This window comes from Centroberyx affinis, unplaced genomic scaffold, assembly GCF_046629955.1.
Source record: "Centroberyx affinis isolate AG114_WGS23_722 - 3 ecotype Tasmania unplaced genomic scaffold, CSIRO-AGI_Caff_v1 ptg000097l_1, whole genome shotgun sequence".
Classification (NCBI taxonomy): domain Eukaryota; kingdom Metazoa; phylum Chordata; class Actinopteri; order Beryciformes; family Berycidae; genus Centroberyx; species Centroberyx affinis.
This window is the reverse complement of record NW_027278800.1, coordinates 154697-177335: the sequence shown is the minus strand read 5'-3', so window position 1 is coordinate 177335 and position 22639 is coordinate 154697. Positions and strand designations below refer to the sequence as shown.

The 22639-nt window shown below is 42.6% G+C and overlaps 1 protein-coding gene across 1 annotated transcript in view; it reads right to left on the bottom strand.

Annotated features, from left to right (window-relative positions):
• LOC139646804 (calcium-binding protein 8-like) overlaps positions 1-18093 on the bottom strand; it is a 62936-nt gene extending 44843 nt beyond the window's left edge. The window contains exons 1-2 of the mRNA XM_071522542.1: positions 17771-18093; positions 8522-8643 (exon numbers count right to left, since the gene is read on the bottom strand). Of these exons, the coding sequence (XP_071378643.1) occupies positions 8522-8643; positions 17771-17973 (325 nt within the window). The 5' untranslated portion in view covers positions 17974-18093. The remainder of the gene's footprint in view (positions 1-8521; positions 8644-17770) is intronic.
• Between the last annotated feature and the right edge of the window lie 4546 nt (positions 18094-22639).

Sequence of the window (22639 nt, the reverse complement as noted above, 5' to 3'; positions counted from 1 at the left end):
GTTGTTGTGCTTTTAAATTCCTAATAAAATCAATTCAATTCAAAGCACTTTCATTTATTGTAATAAAGCACAAATCACTTGCTGCACTTTTTTTCGATGGCCATCCAGAAAACAAATAAGTTTTAATGGCAGTTCAATGTTGTCATTCAATGTTTTTAGTATTCCCAGCCATGTAAACTATGTTTTGTTAATGGACGGAGTGCCTTGGACTCTTTCTTTTTGGGATTCCCTTTTGATTATCGTTCATTGCATTTTGCCCAAGTTTTTTCCTACTGAATTGACACTCACTTCCAAAGAGCACCTATCCTTCCCACACTGAGGACCCACTGCAGCACTCCTCACCTTCTGTATTTGCCTGAGTTCTAGTGGCACTTTCCAACTGGTTGTGTCAAGAAATCATCAACAAATGATTAATCAGTCAACCAATCATCCACTGCATCGCTGCTTTTCCAAACCAGTTTGCTGGCAAGTCATTTTGGAACAAGACATAAGCAAAGTGTAAATTCTGGAAGATAGTTCTTTCCGAATTGTCTAAGAAAATTGGAAACAGTGTTTTGGCGTTTTGGCGAGTTGAGTCAAGCACCAGGATGTTAGAGGGCACACTCTCCGACCGGCGTCTAAACCACATTTCCACTGTTGCTGCTTCCCTAAACATCTGCTCCCAAGCAAATAACCTACCATCATCATTTGTAACAATACAAAGCCTTATTGTAGAGATACTCATTTTGTAAGTGTATGTGGTATACACACACACACACACACACACACACACACACACACACACACACACACACATACACACAGACAAACATCCACAAACACACATGCACATGTGCACACAAAGCTAACAAACAGACACGGGTACATCAAAGGCATAAGGATTTATTTTCGTACACTGAAATGAGCGTCTCATGAATAAATCTATCAGTGACTCAGGCCTTTGTAGAGTACTTTCCTGTGTCTGGGGCTTGTTGGAACAGAATAACAACATTGAGACTAGGTTTATATATTCATATGACTCAATCTATTTCATGCACAACTACTCCCTATCCATCAAGACTCTCGACACGCGGGAAATACAGAGCCGCTTTCCAACCCAAAATCTGACATTCATTCCATCCTGAGGTAACAAGAGAAGGCACAGCAAAGTCTAACTAACAAGGAACAGAATCATAAATCAGTAGATTGGGTTCATTTTATGCAGGATGCCTTTCTGTGTTCTTGTGCGATACACACAATCACATGTTAATGAGGGTGTGCTATGTTTGAATGAATGATGCCTGCTTGCCTGCATGATGTAATCCGTTCACTATCGCCTTCTGCTTGACCTTTCGGATACAGCAGCAAAGCTTGGCATCAGCGCAGACACGCCTGGCACACACTGCTGCTGTCACAACACCAGAATTTTGACTCGGATACCAACACCAAGTTTAACGTCTAAAAATCTGATGTGACTACGAAGAAGAAGAACCATCAGGATAATGTGTTACTAGACTTGACCTGGAGAGCTTTGTAGCAAATTTTGCACAGGTTTTGATGTCAGTTGAGTGCCGTCTTCAGCTGGAGACACATTACATGTTTTTCAAGCCCGATTTGGCTATGGGTAGAGATTGGGTAGAGTCGGCAGCAGTCCAGGGTCTTCACGCTGTTTAGTCGCAGTTGTAATCGTTATGTGTGTGGGTGTGAAAGACTCAATTCTCTCTCCTATGATCGCAATCAGCAACGTCACGATTAAATCAAACATGTTTGATTTTATCAGGGCAAGTCTTTGTGGGAGAACTGCGTCCACTTAGTCTCAGTCTTTTGTTTGCGGTCTATGGTCTTTACATTTATGCTCCTCAAAGACAGCCGCTGTTAATTTGTGTGGCCGACAAGAGACTGAAAATCTGTAAATTTCAGTAGTTAAATGTGCTCAATCTTTCCATTGTCGCTTATGATTGGAAAAATCTTTGAATGTGTCCCCAGCATTTGTCGGCTCTGCAAGCAAAATATCTCCATATCTGGCTCCTGGCACCAGTTAAGTGACTGGTTTAGGCGGTGTGGCGTCCCAGTGGGACAGAGAGGAGAGGGAATGCACAGTCAGCGCCCCAAGCAGCCCCAGGTAACTCAGCACCAAGGCCAGCGCCACAGGCTCTGCCTAGGCCAAGTGCTTGAAGGGAAGTATTATCCTGTCCATGTCCTGCAGCCAACTGGCACATGAACCTGGACACACCTGATCCCAATTCCCTAATTACCAGCCTCCCTATAAATACCAGCCCCGCAGGTAGCCAAGTGTCTTGGCCGTTGAGAGGTGTGACAGCGTCCACACGGCCTGGCAGAAGATCTCGTACAGTCGGTGAGAAGGAGGAGAACCTGCCAGGGTGAGGGTGCTGCTGTTTATACGGCCCACGCAGTTGGAAACGAGCCGCCTAATGTTGATGTCCGTCAGCTTACCTCTTCCTCTTCCCCTCTCTCCTTCAAGGGCTGCAGGCTTACTGCTCTCGCTCCTGTCTTTCAGGTGGTTAAAGGGACCAGTGTGCTTAGTGAAAGAAGACGAGCCTTAGCCCCGACCGGGAGGAATTTAAATTGGATTTTCGCCCCCACTCCCCTTTTCCTAAACCCTAAATAAAAATGACCTATTTCTGTTTCTGCTGCGAAGCCTGTCTCCATGTCATCTTTTATTGTGAAATCTGCCTCAAATTCCCCCCTGGGCTGCCACAGTGGATACCGATGCATTTCAAGACACGGTGGACTGTTTTGACGCTGTTGCCATGTTTTCAGCTGTTTGACTCAGCTGTTGAATTTTGTGCTGACTGCTGCAGTCGACTGTCAGAGCCAGACTGCAGCTCTCACTATTCCATCTGCATATATACAGCCTCTGGACGTGATGTTGAAAATAAATTTCAGCTTGTAGAACACATTTGGTGAATGTACTGAACATTTCTATTTCAACAGATAGAACATTTCAATATTGAAATAGTCTTTCGCAATGATATGAAAATATATCGAATTTCGGCTATCGTGACAATGCAAGTACACACATGTATCAACTCGCTGACCCCGACATGCAAGGCAAGCAGACAATAAAGTACACCAGCTCAAGATTCTCATTAAGACTGGAGCAAGAATGAGAAGATCGTGGAGTGAAGTGAGTCCTCAATCATGGATCAATGTTGTGCTGAAAACCCTCTGGACTGGTCTGATTTAACTGGAGAGGAGGAAAGTGAGATGGTGTTGATGCAACTTGGAAGGTGGCGGGACGTGAGCAATGAGCTAACTAAAGTGGAGAGGTGTTGGTGATATACCCAAAAGGGAAGCACAGTTATCGGCTGTTTGGATGTGGTCAACTTTCCCGCTGAAGGAGGAAAAAAAAGGTTTGGGGAACTGTATGTAAACATGCACCACTGTGTGACTGGAAGAATCTGAGAAACTCATCTCCCAACCTTCTGTCATGAACTCAGACAGAACGCAGGCAGCAGTACACAAACTACGACTCTTCAATTATCAAAGACACATGGATTATGGATCAACCAACCCCAGATGGAGACAAAGCATCCGCCAGCCTCAAAACAAATCACATTAAAGTAACATAAAGCACATACTGTGACGATCAGCCACACTGACCGAACAGATCAAACTAATTCAAACATACAAATCTATGCTAACTGACAAATCATTACATTATTAGTCCTGTACATTACAGACCACATAAAACCTGCACATGCAAACTGTTGGAAGGATGGCCGACTGGATATAGAGATCATCTCATATCCAGAAGGTCAGCGGTTTGATCCCCATGGCAACAAATTTGTCGTTCAACAACCATGTATCCTATTTCAGAGTCCTTGACCCGCTACCTGCTCTCTCAGAGTTTCTGAAAAGTAAATGTAAATTACACACAGGCAGCTCTATGATCCCTGCAGTTCTAAAGAGAAATCTGTAATCTGACACTTTGATCTGCTTTAATGAGTGCGTTTGGTTGACTTTCATCTTTGATAGTGCAGCAGGCCAATTAATTTACATTTAAGGCATTTAGCTGACAGTGAATAAGTGACTTGCAGTGAGTGAGCATGTGGGGGTTCAATGTCTTGCTAAAGGACACATGGACAGAATCTCTAATCACCAGGGCAGACTGTCACTTACTGGAAAAATGATTTCAAACTATTAAAAAAAACAGACAAGATTTCCATGTTGGCCACGCTATCTATTCCTCAGCTGATACATTTTAATGAGAAACAAAAAGTAAAAGCACTTAATCACAAAACTCCTTGCAAATGCATTCATGTCCTGCTGTTCCCGCTGTTGGATTCAGTTACACTCTGACAGATTTCCACCTCTGCCTGAGGTCATGAAAAGGGTGAACGGACATTTGATTTGTGGAAAGCAGAAAGGAAAGAAGTTTCCACCTATGGACAAATGTAACCACAGGTCACTGGCCTCACGCAGCACTCGCTCCTGGCCTGGGTTGAAGCACGAACCTCGCTCAGCAGAACCACATGATCCATGAAAGCATGAAATACACAGACCCACTAAAGGTTTGCACAGGGGAGACGATGCACTGTATCACTAAAATGACCAAATCAGAATGCTTTGCTGTTCGCTAACTATGCACCATGAGTGGAAAGTGTTTCTAATAGAGCTGCTCAAAAAATAAAGCCTGTTTATGCCTGTCATGGTCATGCATATGTAAATTCTATGTAAGTCTCATTATTTTATCAACATGATAGTTCTTTGCAGGCTATGCAAGTCAAGATTGCGCCCAATGCACCTTGCAACACCTGCTCCCCCAAATGTTTGTAGCGCATGGAAGATCCTTTGAAAGGCGGTGTAGAGCCTTTGAGCGAAGAGATCAGTTTGGCCATTCAGGACGGCTGCTATCAGGCTGCTAACACCAGCAAGTCAGGCAGGCAAGGGAGAAGGTTCAGAATCTCAGATCAGAGAGGAGCGCTTCAATTATAAAGGGCGCTTTAGGGCACAATGATGCCTGCGTTGGTGGATTAGTCTTGAAAGGGCTCTTCACCGTGCTCTTTTCGAGGGCTTGTTTGTGCCACAACTTGTTTTGTATTAATGTCTTTGAGAATAAAACAAAAGCTCACAACGTAAAGTCAGTGAATCTGGAGCACATACCACTTGAAAGGGATCCAATTCAGGTGAAGCGAGAGTACTGCAATTCAGGAGCGAGTCTACACCAAGGGGCTTTACTAGGGCTGCAACTAACGATTATTTTCATTGTCGATTAATCTGTCGATTATTTTCTCGATTAATCGATTAGTTGTTTGATCTATAAAATGTCAGAAAATGGTGAAAAATGTGGATCAGTGTTTCCCAAAGCCCAAGATGACGTCCTCAAATGTCTTGTTTTGTCCACAACCCAAAGATATTCAGTTTACTGTCATAGAGGAGTAAAGAAACCAGAAAATATTCACATTTAAGAAGCTGGAATCAGAGAATTTGATTTTGATTTATTTTTCTTAAGAAATTACTCAAACCGATTAATCGATTATCAAAATAGTTGGCGATTAATTTAATAGTTGACAACTAATTGATTAATCGTTGCAGCTCTAGGCTTTACCACATGGTATAAACTACGTTACACATCAAGATGGACTGATGTTACTTGGTCATGGTCATGCGTTAACGGACATCGTTCTACACCTGGTACGTTACTTTTCGGGGGTTATGGGGGGGATCTTGTTGCTGGGTGTTCATGAGAAAATCCCCTCAAAAGCAACACTACATTAACTTTAACCTGCATTTGGATGTAAAAGCTCAAACAAACACTCTATAAATCCACAAAGTCAGACCTCAGTTCATTAACAGTGGAGCAGCTCCAGGTTTTTTGTCTCTTGAAGCCTTGGCTCTGGATTACAGGTCTGGCAGAAAGTTGTTCACATTCACAAATATTGATTGAAATCTTTAAGATCAATGGAACAACATGCGTGAATTCTGTTTTAAGGAATCATGCAGGGATTTTGGGATATTTACATCCGATCTTGTATTGGTACATGTAATGGTAGATGTTTAACCAAAGATGGTCAAGAAGAAGTTGTATTTCTTCTTTAGTGACAGAGGGAAAACGCGATCAGTCTCATTGCCTGGACTATGGTTTCTACCCTCACAGAAAGTCTGCAGTGTGTCTGTTGGCAGTGAATAGCTGTCTGCTGCAAATCCATACAAAGACATCCACAGCTGACCACCTCTCAGTGACTAAAGTATTGCATTGGCAAATCTTGGGGCATTGTCCATGCAGTAAGTAAGACTTCCCTCTATATATCCCTACAGGCAGCAGCAGCCTCTCTGCAGACTGATGAGAGGTTTACAAAGTACAGCAGCTGACTGATTCCACACTGCCAGCCATGTGACAGCTCGGCCCGCTGTAGCAAGCCTTTTAATGGTCCTGGACAAATACAGTAAATTGGCTCTTTAAATATTGTGAGGCAGAAGTGTTGAATGTGCAGAATGTGAAGGCTGTGTAATCTGCATCGGCGTACAAGGACGAGTGGGGAGATACACGGTAATTGCTAATCATTGTTAAAAACGACACACAGAGCGGTGCGACTGTTTCCACTGTCGTCAGATGAAAACGGCTAACAAGTCAACTTTCAGGACTTATTAGGAAAACATAATGTGTTTTAAATAGGTTTCCTGCGTCCGGGTCACAAATATACTCAGCACAAAACTATAATCACAGTCCAATGAGCATCTATACCTGAGTTAAGCACTTCAAGGATTATGAAGGGTATGGAGGAAGAACTTGCCTCACTCAGATTTAACTAAATGGTCTGGACATAAACTGGCAACCTTCTGTCTACAGACCCACTTCTTAAACCTGCAGCCCAGCACTAACCCAACATATTCAGTACGTATTCATAATGAAACATAATTCTGTGCATGAATACTCACAGGCTCCAATTTGTCAATCTTACAGTATTTGGTTGACCTCAGGAGAACCTCTTCTAACCGCAAGCTGTTTCTTTTTCACCATACAACATTAACTTGTTAAAATTGAATGAGAAATTCATGCGCTGCCAATATCTCCATGCATATTAAAACTCCAGCAACGCTGATAGAGTAGCTGGCTATTACGGTGCGCTCTGCAGCCAATTTGCCTGGCGGCAGCTTAATGTGGCATCATTGGATTAATATTTCGGAGGTGTGGGTGCGTCTCGTTTGTTGGCTGCGTGCGCGGCTGCCTTTGCTGACTCCGGCAGACTACTATCGATCAGGCTTGTGTTCTACGGGCCAGGGTGATTACTCTCAGACAGAGTCCAAAACAAAGGGTTCATAAACACAGCCTCAGCTACAGTGCAGAGAACTGATGTCAAAAAACCCGAAGCCAGCAGACCGCGAATGCTCCTGGTGAGATAAGCTATGTTAAGAATAATGGATTAGTCGGCTTGGAGGCTCTAAATGCTTGTTGGCTCCGCTGACGAGGTGCTGCTTGTTTGTAGCATGCTTTGCCGCATCTATTGTCTGTGAAGGCTCTACTAACTACAGTGCTGATTGGACAGTATTGGACCAGCACCTAGTCTTCTGAAACAAACGTATCACCAGTATGTGGTCTGCTGGCCTGTCTTGACCCAACACAGTTCTGGCCTACAGTATAGCACAAAATCAGTGGTTTTAAAGTAACGGGTTTTGGATCAGGACCCAAATTTGGACATCTTTCTAGATCTGGTGATGTGCGACTTGTTAATGTTCTTAAAAAAACAGATAAAAATTAAAATTGGTAAAATCCCCAATCCTCTGACATGACACTACACGGTCCACCGATGTGAAACTCGGCCTGTATTTCACAGTTTGTGTGTTCATCAGTGACATTTCTAAAGGTTATCCTAAAGGTAAACCCAGAAACAATATGCTGATCATGTGAGAATGAATGGCAAAAATATTTAAAAAATTGGCACTGGAATGGGAGCACAGTCACTTCCAAGAGCTCCACTGACTTCATATTACCAATATGTAACTAAATATGTATGCTCAAATGAAAAATAAAATGTTTTTCTTTCCAACAATACAAAAATCTAAACACCAAATGTTCATAGTGGTCCCAAAATTGCAGAAAAACTCACTCACTGGTTGAGAAACACTGCCGCAAATGATCTTGTATCAAAACAGACAGGTGTTTAGAACAGCAAATGTATGTTTACATGAACTAAGTATAGGTTGAATCACTATTGTGTTATATTAACTGGCAATAGAGAGCAGCAAAACGGACATTTATTTATATGAAAATGTCACGGATTATTACTTTAACTGCTACTGAAATGCTCGCTTGTAAATAAACAACTCATCTTAAAATGAATTCATAAACGTGAATTCAAAAAAGTGTGTTTTTCAGATTACTGATCATATCCGCTGTGTAGCTGCGATGTGGAAATATCTGCCTGCCCATCTTCATTTGAAATGAAATGTCGCCGGTAATTACAGGGGCAGAAAAGCGGGCAGCGGCGGCGGCGGCGGCGGCGGCAGCCAAATCACTTTTAATGGACATTGAGCGTGAGGCAGGACAGCAGCCAGGCGCTTCACTCATGTGTCTCACCGTCTAGCTCCTCCACGGAGATGCTGGCCAGCACGTCACTGTCACTGTCCGACAGAGAGCGACTCAGGTAGTTCCCCTTGTACAGCAGGCCTGCCGTCACATGGTGGAACGGCATCTTCTCCCTGGAGAGAAAGCAGACAGCGGAGGGAAACAGTTAGACAGCAGTAAAGGAAGATGCTGAAGGGGATGGAAGGGAGGGAGGGAGGGAGCGAGGAAGGGAGGAGTAGAGGAAATGTCCCTCTTGGGTTTTGCGAGGTTTGTTCTAACACAAATACCAATTAAATTCCTCACATTACTCTTGATCTTTCCAGGTGAAATTCACCAGCAGAGGGAAAACTTCCCACGTGCGATAATCCACTGCAACGTTTAAAGTTTCTTGTGGATGTGAAAATTGCATCGGGCATTCAGATGAGCTGCTTTGCGACAACAAAGTTATGAGAGTTGACCTGTGTGGCACGGGAATTCCCTCTTCAACCAACTTATGATTGTTAAGTGAAATGAGAACAAAGTGAAAAGTGAAGCCTTAATCGGCTGCAGGGAGCGAGTTCGGCCCATTTGTGATGTTAGTTGGGGAAAACCTGAACGCTAAAACAAATAAATGTCCAGGGTGCGCAGTATAAATGAGATCCATAAATGAAGCAGAACTCATTCACTAAATGGGAAGTCACACAGTGAGGGAGACCAGTGTAACTAGAGGTGTGTGTGTGTGCGTGTGTGCACATGAGGGCATTAATTATTCAATAAATGGAAGCCCCGGGGTATAGGAGGAAAATAAGAGCACATAGAGCAGAGAGATTTGGGCGAGTACTTCCCTCGCTCTAATTGGATTTCGTCTTGATGAGCACTTGGAGAGGAAGCCTCCGAAACAGAATGAGGAGTTTAAAGTGGGCTGGATATTACACCTAAACACTGGTGTGAAACACTGTGCCGCTCTGAAGCATTTGGCTTTCTCAACGCGTTCATCTCATTCAACAGTTCAAATCCGCATTGTATTTCTGCAGAGTTCAGTTAGACTGATCACAAGAACTTTAACAACAAAAACACAAATAGTAGCATTTCACGAAATCCCTAAAAGTGATGCATGCTTTTCAGTAAACCAGTGGTAAACAAGTTAGAGACACAGAAAAATCTGTTTTGAGAAGGTCTTTCCTTTGAGCAGCATCTGCATTGCACAGAGGTAAATACACTGAGGTGACTAAAGTTTCATGAGCGTTACCTCAGCATGACACAGACACACAAGCTGTTCCATCCTCTTCCAGGTTACTAATCAAAGACGTGAACACATGTTCAGCTGAAGTGAAATCAAGTTAATTCCTAAGCTGCTGGTGTAGCTGCAGCAGCTTCCCAGTCTGTAACTCATATGCAACCATCACCTCTGCTCATTTATTTTTTTGTTTTTATCAAACATCATTACAATATACTTTGCAATCATATTTTGTTTGTTTTAATCAATCTCTCTGGTGTTTTGATTTTTAAGTTATTCAGAGGTGCAGCTGCACAATTAACTGAAAAAAATAGTGACCGCAAAATTGAATACTGCAGAGTCTTCAACTTTTTAGCCAAATAAGCAAGACACAAATATGTTTGCGACAGCTTGTTAAACAAGGTTTTCTTGTGCTGCAGAATCATGTGTTCATCAAATCAAGTTGGATGTCAAAGAAAATCTTTCATTTTAGTCAAACTGAGCAAATTTGAAGCATCTCATTCCACATACAGCTTTTTCAAAACATTTTTTCAGCAGTGGAAAGAAATTACATTGAAATAGCCGCCCACGTGTTATCGCAATTCATATCATCACCAAAATAATCAGTAGAAGAAATATTCCAAATGATTTTTTGTTACCATCAGCTCCGTTCTGAAGGCATTTTATTTCCACGTCCATCTACCGGTGCTCATAGTTCACTAGCTGACGCTGCCAGGCATTCGTTACCTCACAAATGGAAAACTGGTTTCTGCGCCCCTCTTGTTTGTCAGTTCAATAAGCTTGCATATCAAGAGGTCTGCTACTCCGCCTAAAGCTTTTTTTTACGAGTTGCTTTCCTCACGTGTAATGTCAGGATTTTTCATTTCCTAATTCATCAATTATTCAGTCATCTCTCAGCTGTCATTTTGAATATTACAATCATCGCTCTTGTCTGCTCTTGTGATATTATTGTTACAAGCTGACCTATATTTTGTCAGGTGTTTGATGGAGCTTTTTTCTGTCCCTGGTCCAGATTGCTGGGGTCAACATAAACAATATTGATCAGAATTATTTATACACGTCACAGTGTGCACTCATTGTCAAATAAATCAATGAATTCACACCTTGTTACAGTTAGAAAATGTGAATTCTTTTGAAAATGCTTTGTTTTGAAAGAATAAGAATAAAATTGGCGGGTAAATTGATTGCAGTAATTCTTGGCAGCTCAAACTTTTGCCTATAATGGATCAGGTGGTGTGGTATATGTGTGTGTGTGTGTGTGTGTGTGTGTGTGTGTGTGTGTGTGTGGAGGGGCGGTTGTAGCTTTCATTTGGAGTTGGCTCACGTTTCTGTTTTCCCCTCACACTTTTGGCTCTGTGTTCTTAAGTAATGTGATTATCCAACTAGGAGCTCTACCTGGAAGAGAGACATGGGGGTCAACAACAAGAACCACCATGTACAGAGAGAGAGAGAGAGAGAGCAAGAGAGAGAGAGAGAGAGAGAGAGAGAGAGAGAGAGAGAGAGAGAGAGAGAGAGAGAGAGAAGAGAGAGAGAGAGAAATAACTTAGAGGTAAAGGTACAGCAGTGGGAGAACAGGACCAATATGCAGAGCAGAGTATGCAGAGACATTAACCAGTTGAATTACTCTCCTGATACAAGAATTTGACGATGTGATTTCAGCTGCGGTCTAATATCTAGGAAATTATATTCAGATGGTCTTTTCTCTTTGGAGAGAGAGAGCAAGAGCACAAGCCTAGCAAGTTGTATCTTGGGTCGTCACGCTTTCTGTGAGTCCGGCTGAACTCAGTATTGTGAAGACGAAGTAGGGGACAAGATGGACTCAGGCGGAACTGGAGTTGAGGACACTCAGCCAAGTTTTCAGTCTGCTCTGTGGCAGCATTTGGAAGAATAAAGGAAGAAAACGGCAACAAGACAACTGACAGGACAAAGTATTGTAAGACAGCCTTGTCTAAGAGGTAACGCTAACAACATGCACCATGTGTAACCACATCACAATGAAAAACAACTACAGTCGCTGGTATAAAGTTAAATCTTGTGTTTGAGTCTTAAATATGGTTCAGAGGTCTTAGAAATCTGTTTCTCTGTGCACTGCTTTTTCAGTGACAAAGGGGAGTGCAGATGTACTATTTATTTTTAATCTTTGGGGATGAAATTGGTCTTAAACTTTATTTTCCCAGTCATAATTGTCTTCAGTCAGATTTCAAAATGTCATGATAATATCAAACCATGAACCCTGTATCGCGTTTCGAATGTGCAATCCACAAGCAATTAACTGGATCTGAGCGGCTCTTTTGGTGCATCGAGGGTGATGATGTTCTGCTTCCATGACAGTTTCTACAATTCAATTCAATTCAATTCAATTCAATGTGCTTTATTGGCATGAAAGTTCACAGACAATATTGCCAAAGCATCAAGATGAATATCAGTCTAGGTGTGTGTGTGTGTGTGTGTGTGTGTGTGTGTGTGTGTGAGAGAGAGTCAGTGCCTGGACTGACTCTGGACTGACTTCTACTCTTTCTACCAAGTCATGCAGACACACACAGGGCTGCAGTCAACACCACCGACTCCAAGTCAATTCCAAGATCAGGTCCAAAGTGGGTCGAGACCAAGTCAAGTCCAAGACCAAAATAGGCACACAAAAAAAAGAACAGTGTACATTTATTTCCAATGGAGTTTCTTAAGGATGCTGCTCAAAGATGGAGGTCGGTGCTACAAGTGAGCGACATACTGTATTTCATCCTCAAGTCAAAACAGTAAATGACAAAGCAGTTTTTTTTATTGTACATTGTGGTTTATTACCTCTTCACTAGACGTTCCTGCTCTACTCAATCTATTGTGAAAATCTGACTTACATTTTTGTCTATTACAGGCTACTGTAAGCTGTTGTTGTAATTCCAACAGAGGTCCATAGTCATTAAAAGTCATTAATTACTTAATGTCCCTTTAATTTGTTTGTAGCACTAGGAAGAAAACAAAGACAATGTGGACCAGGTGGAGACAAATGTACCTTTGAAAATGTTTAGATGGGCAGGAAAAAGACAAGTCGACAATCAGTAATGGCCGAGATGACTACAAGTCCGAGTCAAAACAGACACGAGACGGAGTCCAAGACATGAGAAAAGACAAAATTCTGGTCTGGAGGCCGGACTCAACACATTAGTGAATCCCAACAGTTACATGTATTGAACTATTTGCTCTTTTCATATAACTCAAAAAGAGCAAATTCCCCCAAAGAGAAAACGAAACTTGACATCATTGGGAGACACTCCAAGCCACTAATGTAGCGTGTCAAAAAAAGAATTAAGAGCAGAGAGAGAGAGAGAGAGAGAGTGAGAGAGCATGGCACATTAACAGGCCGGCGATAAGATTTTATGACAAATTAAATGTAATATCTCACTGGGACATAATGTTTATTAACGAAGAAATTGAACTGGGAGATTAAGCGCTGAAACAGTAAAAAAAAACACCTGATCTTCAACCGCTGAGGGAGGAAGAGAGCCGTTCACAGCCTGCAGCATCATTACACTTGATTAAACTGATCAAGGTCTCAACTGAACAAATTCATTTGCCCTTCAGGAGGAGAGCAACATAATCACTTAAATCAGGAAGCGTCCCATCTCGCCGCATTGAGACCGAGGTTTGTCACACTCCTCCTCTTTCTCCCCATCTAATCGCTCACTGCGCACTCTGATCCACGCGTTAAATACAGACAAAGAGAAGCCAGGGTCCCTCTGGGATTTAACGCTCGGATTTACAGGCTGATAAAAATGAGCTGTAGAAATGACTCATGGTCATGGAGATATAATCGTTACATGGGATGTCGGTATTTCACTGAGCGAGCTGCTCTCGAACAAGACTGTGGCCCTAACTAACTTTTTTCGCCACCACGTCTAAACGGACTGTAAAGCCCAGACAGCAGCAGTATCTTGTGTTGCGGCTGAAGTCCGGAGGCCTAAACCGTTTAAATCTTCTGTTTATCCAGGCAGTTGCATCCGGACAGATCCTATTTAGACAAGTACATCATCAAGTCAAGAACGTGTGGCACAATGACACATGTGCACCACACTAAAAGCAGATAAAACCTGCCTCCGTTTTATAGGACAGTAACTCAAATTTTACATTACATTTCAGGCCATTAGCTGATGCTCCTCTCCAAAGTGACTTTCAGTGAGCGAGCGAATCAGGATTCAGCGTCTGGCTCAAGGACGAGCTGACAGGACGCTCGGCTGCTGACGGACACATCGGCTGCTGCGGGGGATCGAACCTGCGAGATTTTGGGTTATGGGATGGTCACTCTAATCAAATCAGCCTCCCTGCTGCCTGCTGTTTCTTATCCATATAGATTCGGCATAACACTGTGAGCAACACGATCAACGAGTCACCAGAAATCCATTCGTTTCATAAAGAGTAGAGCTGCCAGGGAAACTCAGTCAATATGTGAACCGTACAGCTGAGAGAAGTTGGCCGAACTTTTGACGGCTGAACTTTTCAGCTGTCGACAGCCAATCAGATTTCCGCGCTTCCTTGTTTGTGATTTTGTTCTATAAACAATACGTCGGCCTGGCAAGTACAAAATGGAAGAAAAGTTGCTTCCAGCCATTCAAAGCTTCCCAGTTCTCTACAACTTTTATTTGAAAGACAACACAAAACAGTCGAGCTTTTGAACACCTGAGTACAAGACGACAGGTGATGAGAAGACAATAGGTCGACAAATAAACTTTGCTATTACAGCATCTTTATTAGGAACAACGTTTCGGTACTGAGATCTTCATCAGTTTATCTGATAAACTAATGAAGGTCTCAGCACAACAGATCCATCTCAGTATTGTTCCTAATAAAGATGCTCCAATAACAAAGTTGAGTTTGCAGAGAGCTTTTTCTTTCCATTTCTCTCTTTATTTGAAGGAATAAATGTCTCAAACACGATGCTTGGAGAAGAACGGTTGCATCCATTGTTGGAGATCTATGAAACACGCCAAAGTCATTTTATTGATTTTTTTTCTGTTTATTTTCAATAAATGCTACCTAATCAGCAATTGCTGGCTAGCTGGCCATGTTAACTCATCAAAACATCGTAACGTTATGAAAGACAATACCAAAGCAGCAATAAATACATGATTTGCCTGCTGCACAAGCTCACTAGATAAAATCCAGTGCCTCTAGCCCCGCCCACAATCTGTCAGAATAGAGCGAGCCATCACCCAACACACACCTGAGTGAATGTTCTATGTTTTTCATTCTCTTAAAGCCATTTTGATCTAAAGGCTTCTGCTTAAATGCTTGAAATTTGTTTCTTAGACAAATATAAATAGTGAAGTTGATGCCTATGTATGAATTTCTTTCCGAAGCCTTTGCCTTTCCATCAAGGCAAAGGACGGCTACTTTAAAGAATCTAAAATATAAGACAGTTTTGATTTGTTTAACACTTTTTTGGTCACTGCATAATTCCATTGGTGTTATAGTTTGTCCAAACTTTTGACGTGTACTAACTGAAAAATGTGACACATTCTGTTTCAAAACGATTGCCGGCATTAATGTCAAACTCCATCTAGATTATTCTCTGTATTATTAGGTTAATAAAGACCTTTACAAAATAAAAACCCATTAGAGGATATAATCTTGTCTTCTTGAACTACTGAGCAATGAACATCAGATAATTTCCGTCCAAAGTGGATATAGAGTGATTTGGAATAGAGCCTGACAGTAGACAGACTATTACTTCTACAACTTGTAAGTCTTGCCAGTTTTGTTAGATTGGGTCACAGCAGAACTGAACCCAATTACAGCAGAGAAATAAATACAACCAATGCCACTGAATCTGTTGCAGTGTGAGTGTGTGTGCACGTGTGTGTTTGTATGCATTACAGCAAAGTGCTACTTGTAATGACACTTCAAGGATAAGACAAAGATGGCATGATTAAGCGAAACACTTTTACCCCGCTGCTGCCACTAAAAGGCGGCGAGTCCTGAAAGAGCAGGTGAGGAGGCGTGACGAATCAAACTCACGTCTCACTGATAAGTCAGCGTCTTCTTCCCTTAACACACAGTATTCAGTGGTTAAGATAAAGGGAGAAGTGATGGGATGGGGTTAGGCATGAAAAATTCACCTGCTGGAACCACTAAAAGACACCGTCAGCATCCTAATGGCAGACATGACTAATCAAAACGCAGATGCTTCACTGCGCTCAAAGCAAAAAAGGTGCGCTTCACCGTAAGGCTTATGATGCCTGAAACACATTCCCAAGTTTTAATAGAAAGGAGCGGAAAAAATGTGACACCTACTCTTAGAAAATCATTGCTGGCATTAATGTTAAACTCTGTATGGATTATTCTTGACTTTATTAGGTAAACAAAGACCTTAAAAACCCGTTAGAGGATATAATCTTGTCTTCTTGAAATACTGAGCAATGAACATCAGATAATAGTTTTAGTCCAAAGTGGATAAAGAGCGATTTGGAGTGAAACTCTTCCAATGTAGCCTGACAGTAAACAGACTATATCTGCACCTTGATCTGCTGCTCTGCATTAAAACTTTGGGATGCGACTGCATTACATGTCAGTCATCTCTTTGAATGCGAAGCCTCTGTCTTTCTACAAGACATGACTAATCAACCCTCTGCCTCGCCGAGAACCAAACCAGTCCTCAGTCCTGAGTCCTGAGGTGAGGAATGACTAATCGAAGCGCAACCTGACGAAAAGAGCACAGCTTTATTCATAGCCTTCTGCATGACAAGGAGGCCAGATGGCAATTTCTCACATCAGACCCTGCAGCACAACAGCCAATAGCAATGGTGCGACATGGAGCGGGATGCGAGCAGAACACGGTGCACCGCCAACAGACACCGGATCACTGACAATCACATTACATCCAAACACAACAACAACTTTGTACTGAAGACCATGGCCCACGTGGGGACATGTTTATGATTAGTGTGTCTGATAACCGATGCAGAAAGGAGAAACATCAGTCATATTTCACATATAACACTATCAATGTTGCTTGAGTTATCAGCAGGATTCAAAAGGTGTAAAGAAGCCATTTCCATTACATTGACAAATTGACATTCATCCACATAACCAAGGAAAAGTGCAGCACACAGTAACACCAAATGAAAGGTTTGCTTAAGGCAGCTGGTGGGCCAGATATTTCTATTCCTGCTACACGGTGGAGAACAGAAGCCGACCGGGCATCAAAAATGACCAGTTAAGGACATGTCAGTTCTGTTAAAAAAGGACCAAAAAGACAGGATGATTTTGGAGAATCTGTACACTTGAGATCACATGAGAAGTAAGGCATTCTGGTCAATCCTTCTCAGTAATTATTTTTTACACTCTCAGTGGTGCGTCCATGTAGTGAGACGGCTTGGTGCTTTGTCGTGTGATGTCTCTATCCACACGTATGGATCTGGGTAAAGACAGTAAGCCTTTGACAACACTGTACACTGCTGCAGCAAAGAGTCAAAGAAGATGGCAAAAACCATAGGCTTGTGAAAACCAACCGCTGTTGCCTCTAGCAAATCATCTTTAAAATGGAATAATTACACATTTGATCACCTTAGTGTAGGTGCAGCAAATTCATTCTTTTAGGTGTGTGATGACACACTAAGGCAGTTATGCAACACAGACACTAAAACAAATTGATCAGTGTGTCACAACCGGTCTATTTCAGTAATATATCAATTAAGAGGTGAGAAACAGTAATACAGATGATGAGATAGGTCAAAAAATCCCTGAACATACTGTAGAAGCAATTTGAGGTTACATTACTCCCCATTGATATGGACTGTCAGGTCACACCCTGTAAGGAGAGGCAGACGAGGTCCATCAAAACCAAGCAAGTGGGCGCAAAGACAACTGACCACACAATCACTTCAAAGAAAAAGGACTCAAATGATCCCCAAACTGAGAAAAGATAGTAGAGCGTCCCACAGCAGGAGCCAAGTCGAAGTGGCAGCTCGCTGCACACGTTACAGGCTGCTTCCTGCAACAAGAGACTCTCTTTCTTCCTCTCTTTCTTCCTCCGTCTCTCCCCTGCTGTTCCTTACCCATACTGGTGACTGTGACTGTACTCGGCTGGATACTGCAGCACAACAGGCTCCCTCGCTGGACTCTCCACCACATCCTCCGTCCCGTCCCTCAGGTAGGGGTTGCCCGGTAAGTCTCCGTTCACCTCCGCCCGCGCCCCGGCCGCCGGCGCGCCGGTGGGCTCCCCCGTCTGAGGATCGGGCTCGGTGACCTCCTCCTCCATCGGCTGGCCGCCTGGTGTGGCAGACTCCTAGACGCAGCGGTGCCTCCAGCAGCAGCAGCAGCAGCAGCGGCAGACTGCCTGTCCCCAGACCACTGAGCCCGACTGCCTCCACAGTTTGGGTTTCTCCCAGAGCGGCAGCATCGGTTCCCGGAAAACCGTTGTTAATATTTGAGCAGTGAGAGCAGCAGGTACGATGGCTCCTCTCACGCTACACTCCCTGACTCCCCTCTCCCTCCCTCCCTTTCTCTCTCTCTCTCTCTCTCTCTCTGTCTCCCTCTCTCTCTCTCTCTCTCTCTCCTTGACTCCCTCTCTCTCCTTTGCTCTCTCACTCACTCCCCAGTGCAAACATTCCTCCACATGGGGAGACAGAGTGGAAGGCTCATTAGTGAGTCCCAATGACAGACACAGCCCTGCCTGCCTGCCTGCCTGCGGCTGCGCTCGCAACACACAGAGGGAGAGAGAGAGAGAGAGAGAGAGAGAGAGAGAGAGAGAGAGAGAGCGAGAGAGATGGGCAGAGGCAGACAGAGAAAAAGAGGGAGAGACAGAGACAGACTCAGAGAGGGGAAGAGAAAGAGGGAGAGAGAGAGAGATGGGCAGAGGCAGACAGACAAAAAGAGGGAGAGACGGAGACAGACTCAGAGAGGGGAAGAGAAAGAGGGAGAGGTGGAGAGAGAGAGAGAGCGAGAGAGAGATTTGAGAAGATAAGAAGAATAAACCCGCTCAACCCGCTCTCCCTGATCCTCTAAAACTTCCTTATCAATGGGGGAGAAAAGTCAGTATGCAACAATAGATGCAAAATTTGTTGATTGTTGTCGCACATTAAGGAAGCAGGGCAACACTGTTAGAAGATGTATATGATAAAGATAAATATAAAGAATATGTTTGAATGTAGATTCCTCTAAAAACTATTTTTAATTGGTTAATAAAACAATTTTCCTCACAAAACACGAGTTGCATAAACAGAAATAGCGATATCCTTCACCTATAGAGGGTCTGACAAGGGAGCGGATGGGATTCATTTTCTGAAAATGTTGATTGATCTCTTCTTACAGGCTTTGGGCAGCGTTGTTTGCCTTCATGCCAATAAAGCGCATTGAAAAATTGAGACAGACTCAGAGAGAGCGAGAGAGAGAGCGAGTGAGAGAGTGAGTGTGAAGTGAGGGTGAGAAATGATAGGCAGATAGGGAGCTAGAGAGGGATGAACAGTGTGTGTGTGTATCCTCTCTCTCTCTCTCTCTCTCTCTCTCTCTCTCTCTCTCTCTCTCACACACACACACACACACACACACACACGCTTTACATCCCAGTGGACTGCGCTCACAGTGCGCTCTGCAGGTCAACACAGAGATGCTGTAAAGGCGCTTTTTCATGCAGAAGGCGACACGCATCTCAGTGACAGAGTGACAGGAGAGCGCGCCGCGCGTAAAAGCGTGCGCCACCGTGTGGAACAAGAGCACGCGTTGCTGGATGCTGCGCAGGGGACGCGCACGGCTTCCCGGCGGGGGGTCCACAAAGCTCTGCTGAGCCCCTTTCACACCTCCGGTACATCACACCGATCCACACACACTTCCTGTGAACCGCTCGTCATCAGTGTGACAGAAATTATATTCATCACTCACTTAACATCTCTATCATTAGTGGGCTTAGTGTCGGCAGGCTAATTAAAACAGCTACTCTGCTTAGCCTGGTGGGAATTCATGACAGCGTATGTTGTCTTACGGTAAAATAATAAAAACAAAAAATCTCGATTTTTTTTTTTTTAGAAAAGCAGTCGTGTCGTATTGAAAATTCTGAAGACAGCAGCTCTTACAAGATGGTAATGAGCAGTGTTGCTCAATTATCAGTTATAACAACACGTTCTTCTTCAAACACGGATCAATCAGTTAGGATGCCGAAGTCAACCTCGGACGAAACCCATTAAACAAATAGGAATAGGTAAAATATGAATTTGATTTATTTTCAAGCCACAGGCTGTTTCTCACACAGTGGCGGCATTCACCATGTGCTGATACAAATCAAATCAGAGAAATGTAGCAGGTGTTGGGAACAGTTATGCAGCCTAGATCTTATTATTGAATGACTATCCGTCCTGACCAATCCACACAACAGGTGTGTGGATAGGCTGTAATAAGTCCTATTCATTTCTAATTAAGGTAATTTATAGTCCCGTTTCCCCGACTTACCTTTGAGGGTGTTAAGCCTTTGAAAGTGATCAATCAAATCCGTAATCGATGCCCGCAGTACAATCCAGTTTAGAGACTTGATACGGACTCCTCAATCAACCTCGCTAATACACCAAGGCTGCTCTATTAATGAATTATTCCCTTCTTCTGGACTACAGTATGGTCATTTTTTCCCATCATAACAAGAAGGAAGGTAGCGCCGGTTGGTTCGTGGTTTCTCTAATATCAAGTCCAGCAGCAGACCACGGCGCATTCAACCGAGTTGCACTTTTCGCTAAACTCTCAACAATTTTTATTTCTTCTCTCATTCCACGTCGTGTCCGGGTTAAACACTGACGATACACTCGGAAAATATCTCTTACACAACGCAAAAGCCCATTTACTTAAAGTAAAAATCCATGGACACAAGATACACAGGTGCCGCGCGCCGGGAAAGATTGATGAGAGCAGCCCGGTGGCAAGAGGAGACGCTCCTGCCCAAATCAATACGCAATCGAGCAGCAGAACAGCGATTGGTTGCATTTACGTCTTATTTGCTTTAATCCCACTTATTGTGCCATTTTCAACCAGAGAAACTATCAGCGCGGTCCCGATTCATTAACTAGGAACATATTTCTTCCATAACCGTCACTCCGCCTGTTCCTCAGCACTGGTCGTGAAGAAGCCCAAGTCAATCTGTGTCAAGTTAGCCGAACTTTAAAGATCACATCTTCCGATGATGACTTTCAAAATAAAATCTTACTAGATTACTATAATCTTTATTATGGCATAGGCTAATGGGTTTTTTTTTTGTATTTATTTAACAGTTGTAGTTTCACTTGATATTTGATCTAATGATTCTATTAAGTAGTTTTGGTGCGATTTTGTTGCTCTCCACACCGTGAGTTTCATTTTACACTTTTATTTTGAAGGCACGGTCACCTATCTTCCGGTATTTTTCAGGCTATTTCTGTCTAACTTGACGAAACTCACAAGTAATTTCTCAAATCACAACCTACCATTTACAGTATGTCTCGGCGTAGGGTTTTCTGAATCCCAAGGACTGGCCATATCTCTTTTTTTTTCCACCTTTTAATTGCCGGAATACAGTTTGCCCACTTTTTCTGCATAAATTACATATGAGCTATAACACAACCAGACTGAAGTAAGTTGTATAATGATAGGGTCTCTCAAGGGGAAAAGCATAAATGAATGTTTTATGACAATATTTAATTTATTTTTTATATTGGTGGATGTTTGCCTGAGGTCACTTTACCCACCTTGTCTTCTACCACAACATTACTGCAGAGAGGAGCTAGACAAGTCATTCACATGTATATTTAATTGGCTCTAATTTGGTTCCTGGCAGAAGGAAAACATACAGTGTTAGAGAAGAAGAGTCATCAGCTGCTGCAAGAGCAAGTCTGGATTCTGACTGTAAGCAGTGTTTTCCTCATAGGGAAAATAAAGCCAGAAAAGAGGCGGTCATGGTTAAGGTGAATACTACTGAATTTCAGCTTTAAAATGTGTTATTCCTTTGTCTTATGGCAGTTCAGACTGTTGAAGTGAACATGACTGATGTGCAGAGCCAGAAACAAAGACAGAGGAGTTGGACCAGCCTCAACTCTGTAATGAAGGAGCGAATAAATCAGGAAAGTTGACTCTTGACAGGCGGCAGAGTGATTTCCTGGTTGAGAACTGATAGCATTACTGTAATTGAAGAGTTATGTTCCAAAATGAACTAATCCAAGAAGTGACGCCTATTTAGCCTACAAAATTAAATGGACACTCACTCACTCAACCACTTTACAAACACGATGACACTTTGTGTCACGTCACCGCACCAGCAAACTTGCACTACATTATTATGTTCTTATTCTTTTTTTATTTACTTTTAATTTCAGTTTTTTCTATTCTAATTGGATTCTTTGTTATATTTCTTTATGTCTGTGATTATATGTTCCTTTTCTTTTTATACTGAGAGCAAGCATTTCATTGCACTGTTTACCCTGTGTGTGCTGTGTACATGACAAAAAACTTGAACGTGAACTTAAAATATATTATGGCACTAGTAAGAGGATAGTAAGGAATGTAGGTCCTTAGTTTACAAAACAATAACAGGATCCTCTATATTTTAGAGATATTGAATCATGAATTTCAGGTATTAATTTTGCCCAAACAGATATATAGTATTTTGGAAATTAACTACTATAACCTCATCTGGATGTAAAATTTCAGACCAAGCTTGTATGAATTCTCAAAGTCTGCCTCATAGGCCCAGTGATGGAAACAGTGCCAGGCTGTGTATAAGATTTACTGTAGCCTGCATCACTGATTAGTCTTGGTTTGAAAGAGATGTGTTCATGTTTATGGACTGAGGTTATTTACTGCCTAAGAACAATATGAATTCTTAAATTGAAATCGAGTGACATTCACCATTACCTGTGATGGATACATGGGGATAAGACTGACACCAATGTAATTACCAATCTCACCATGTGCTG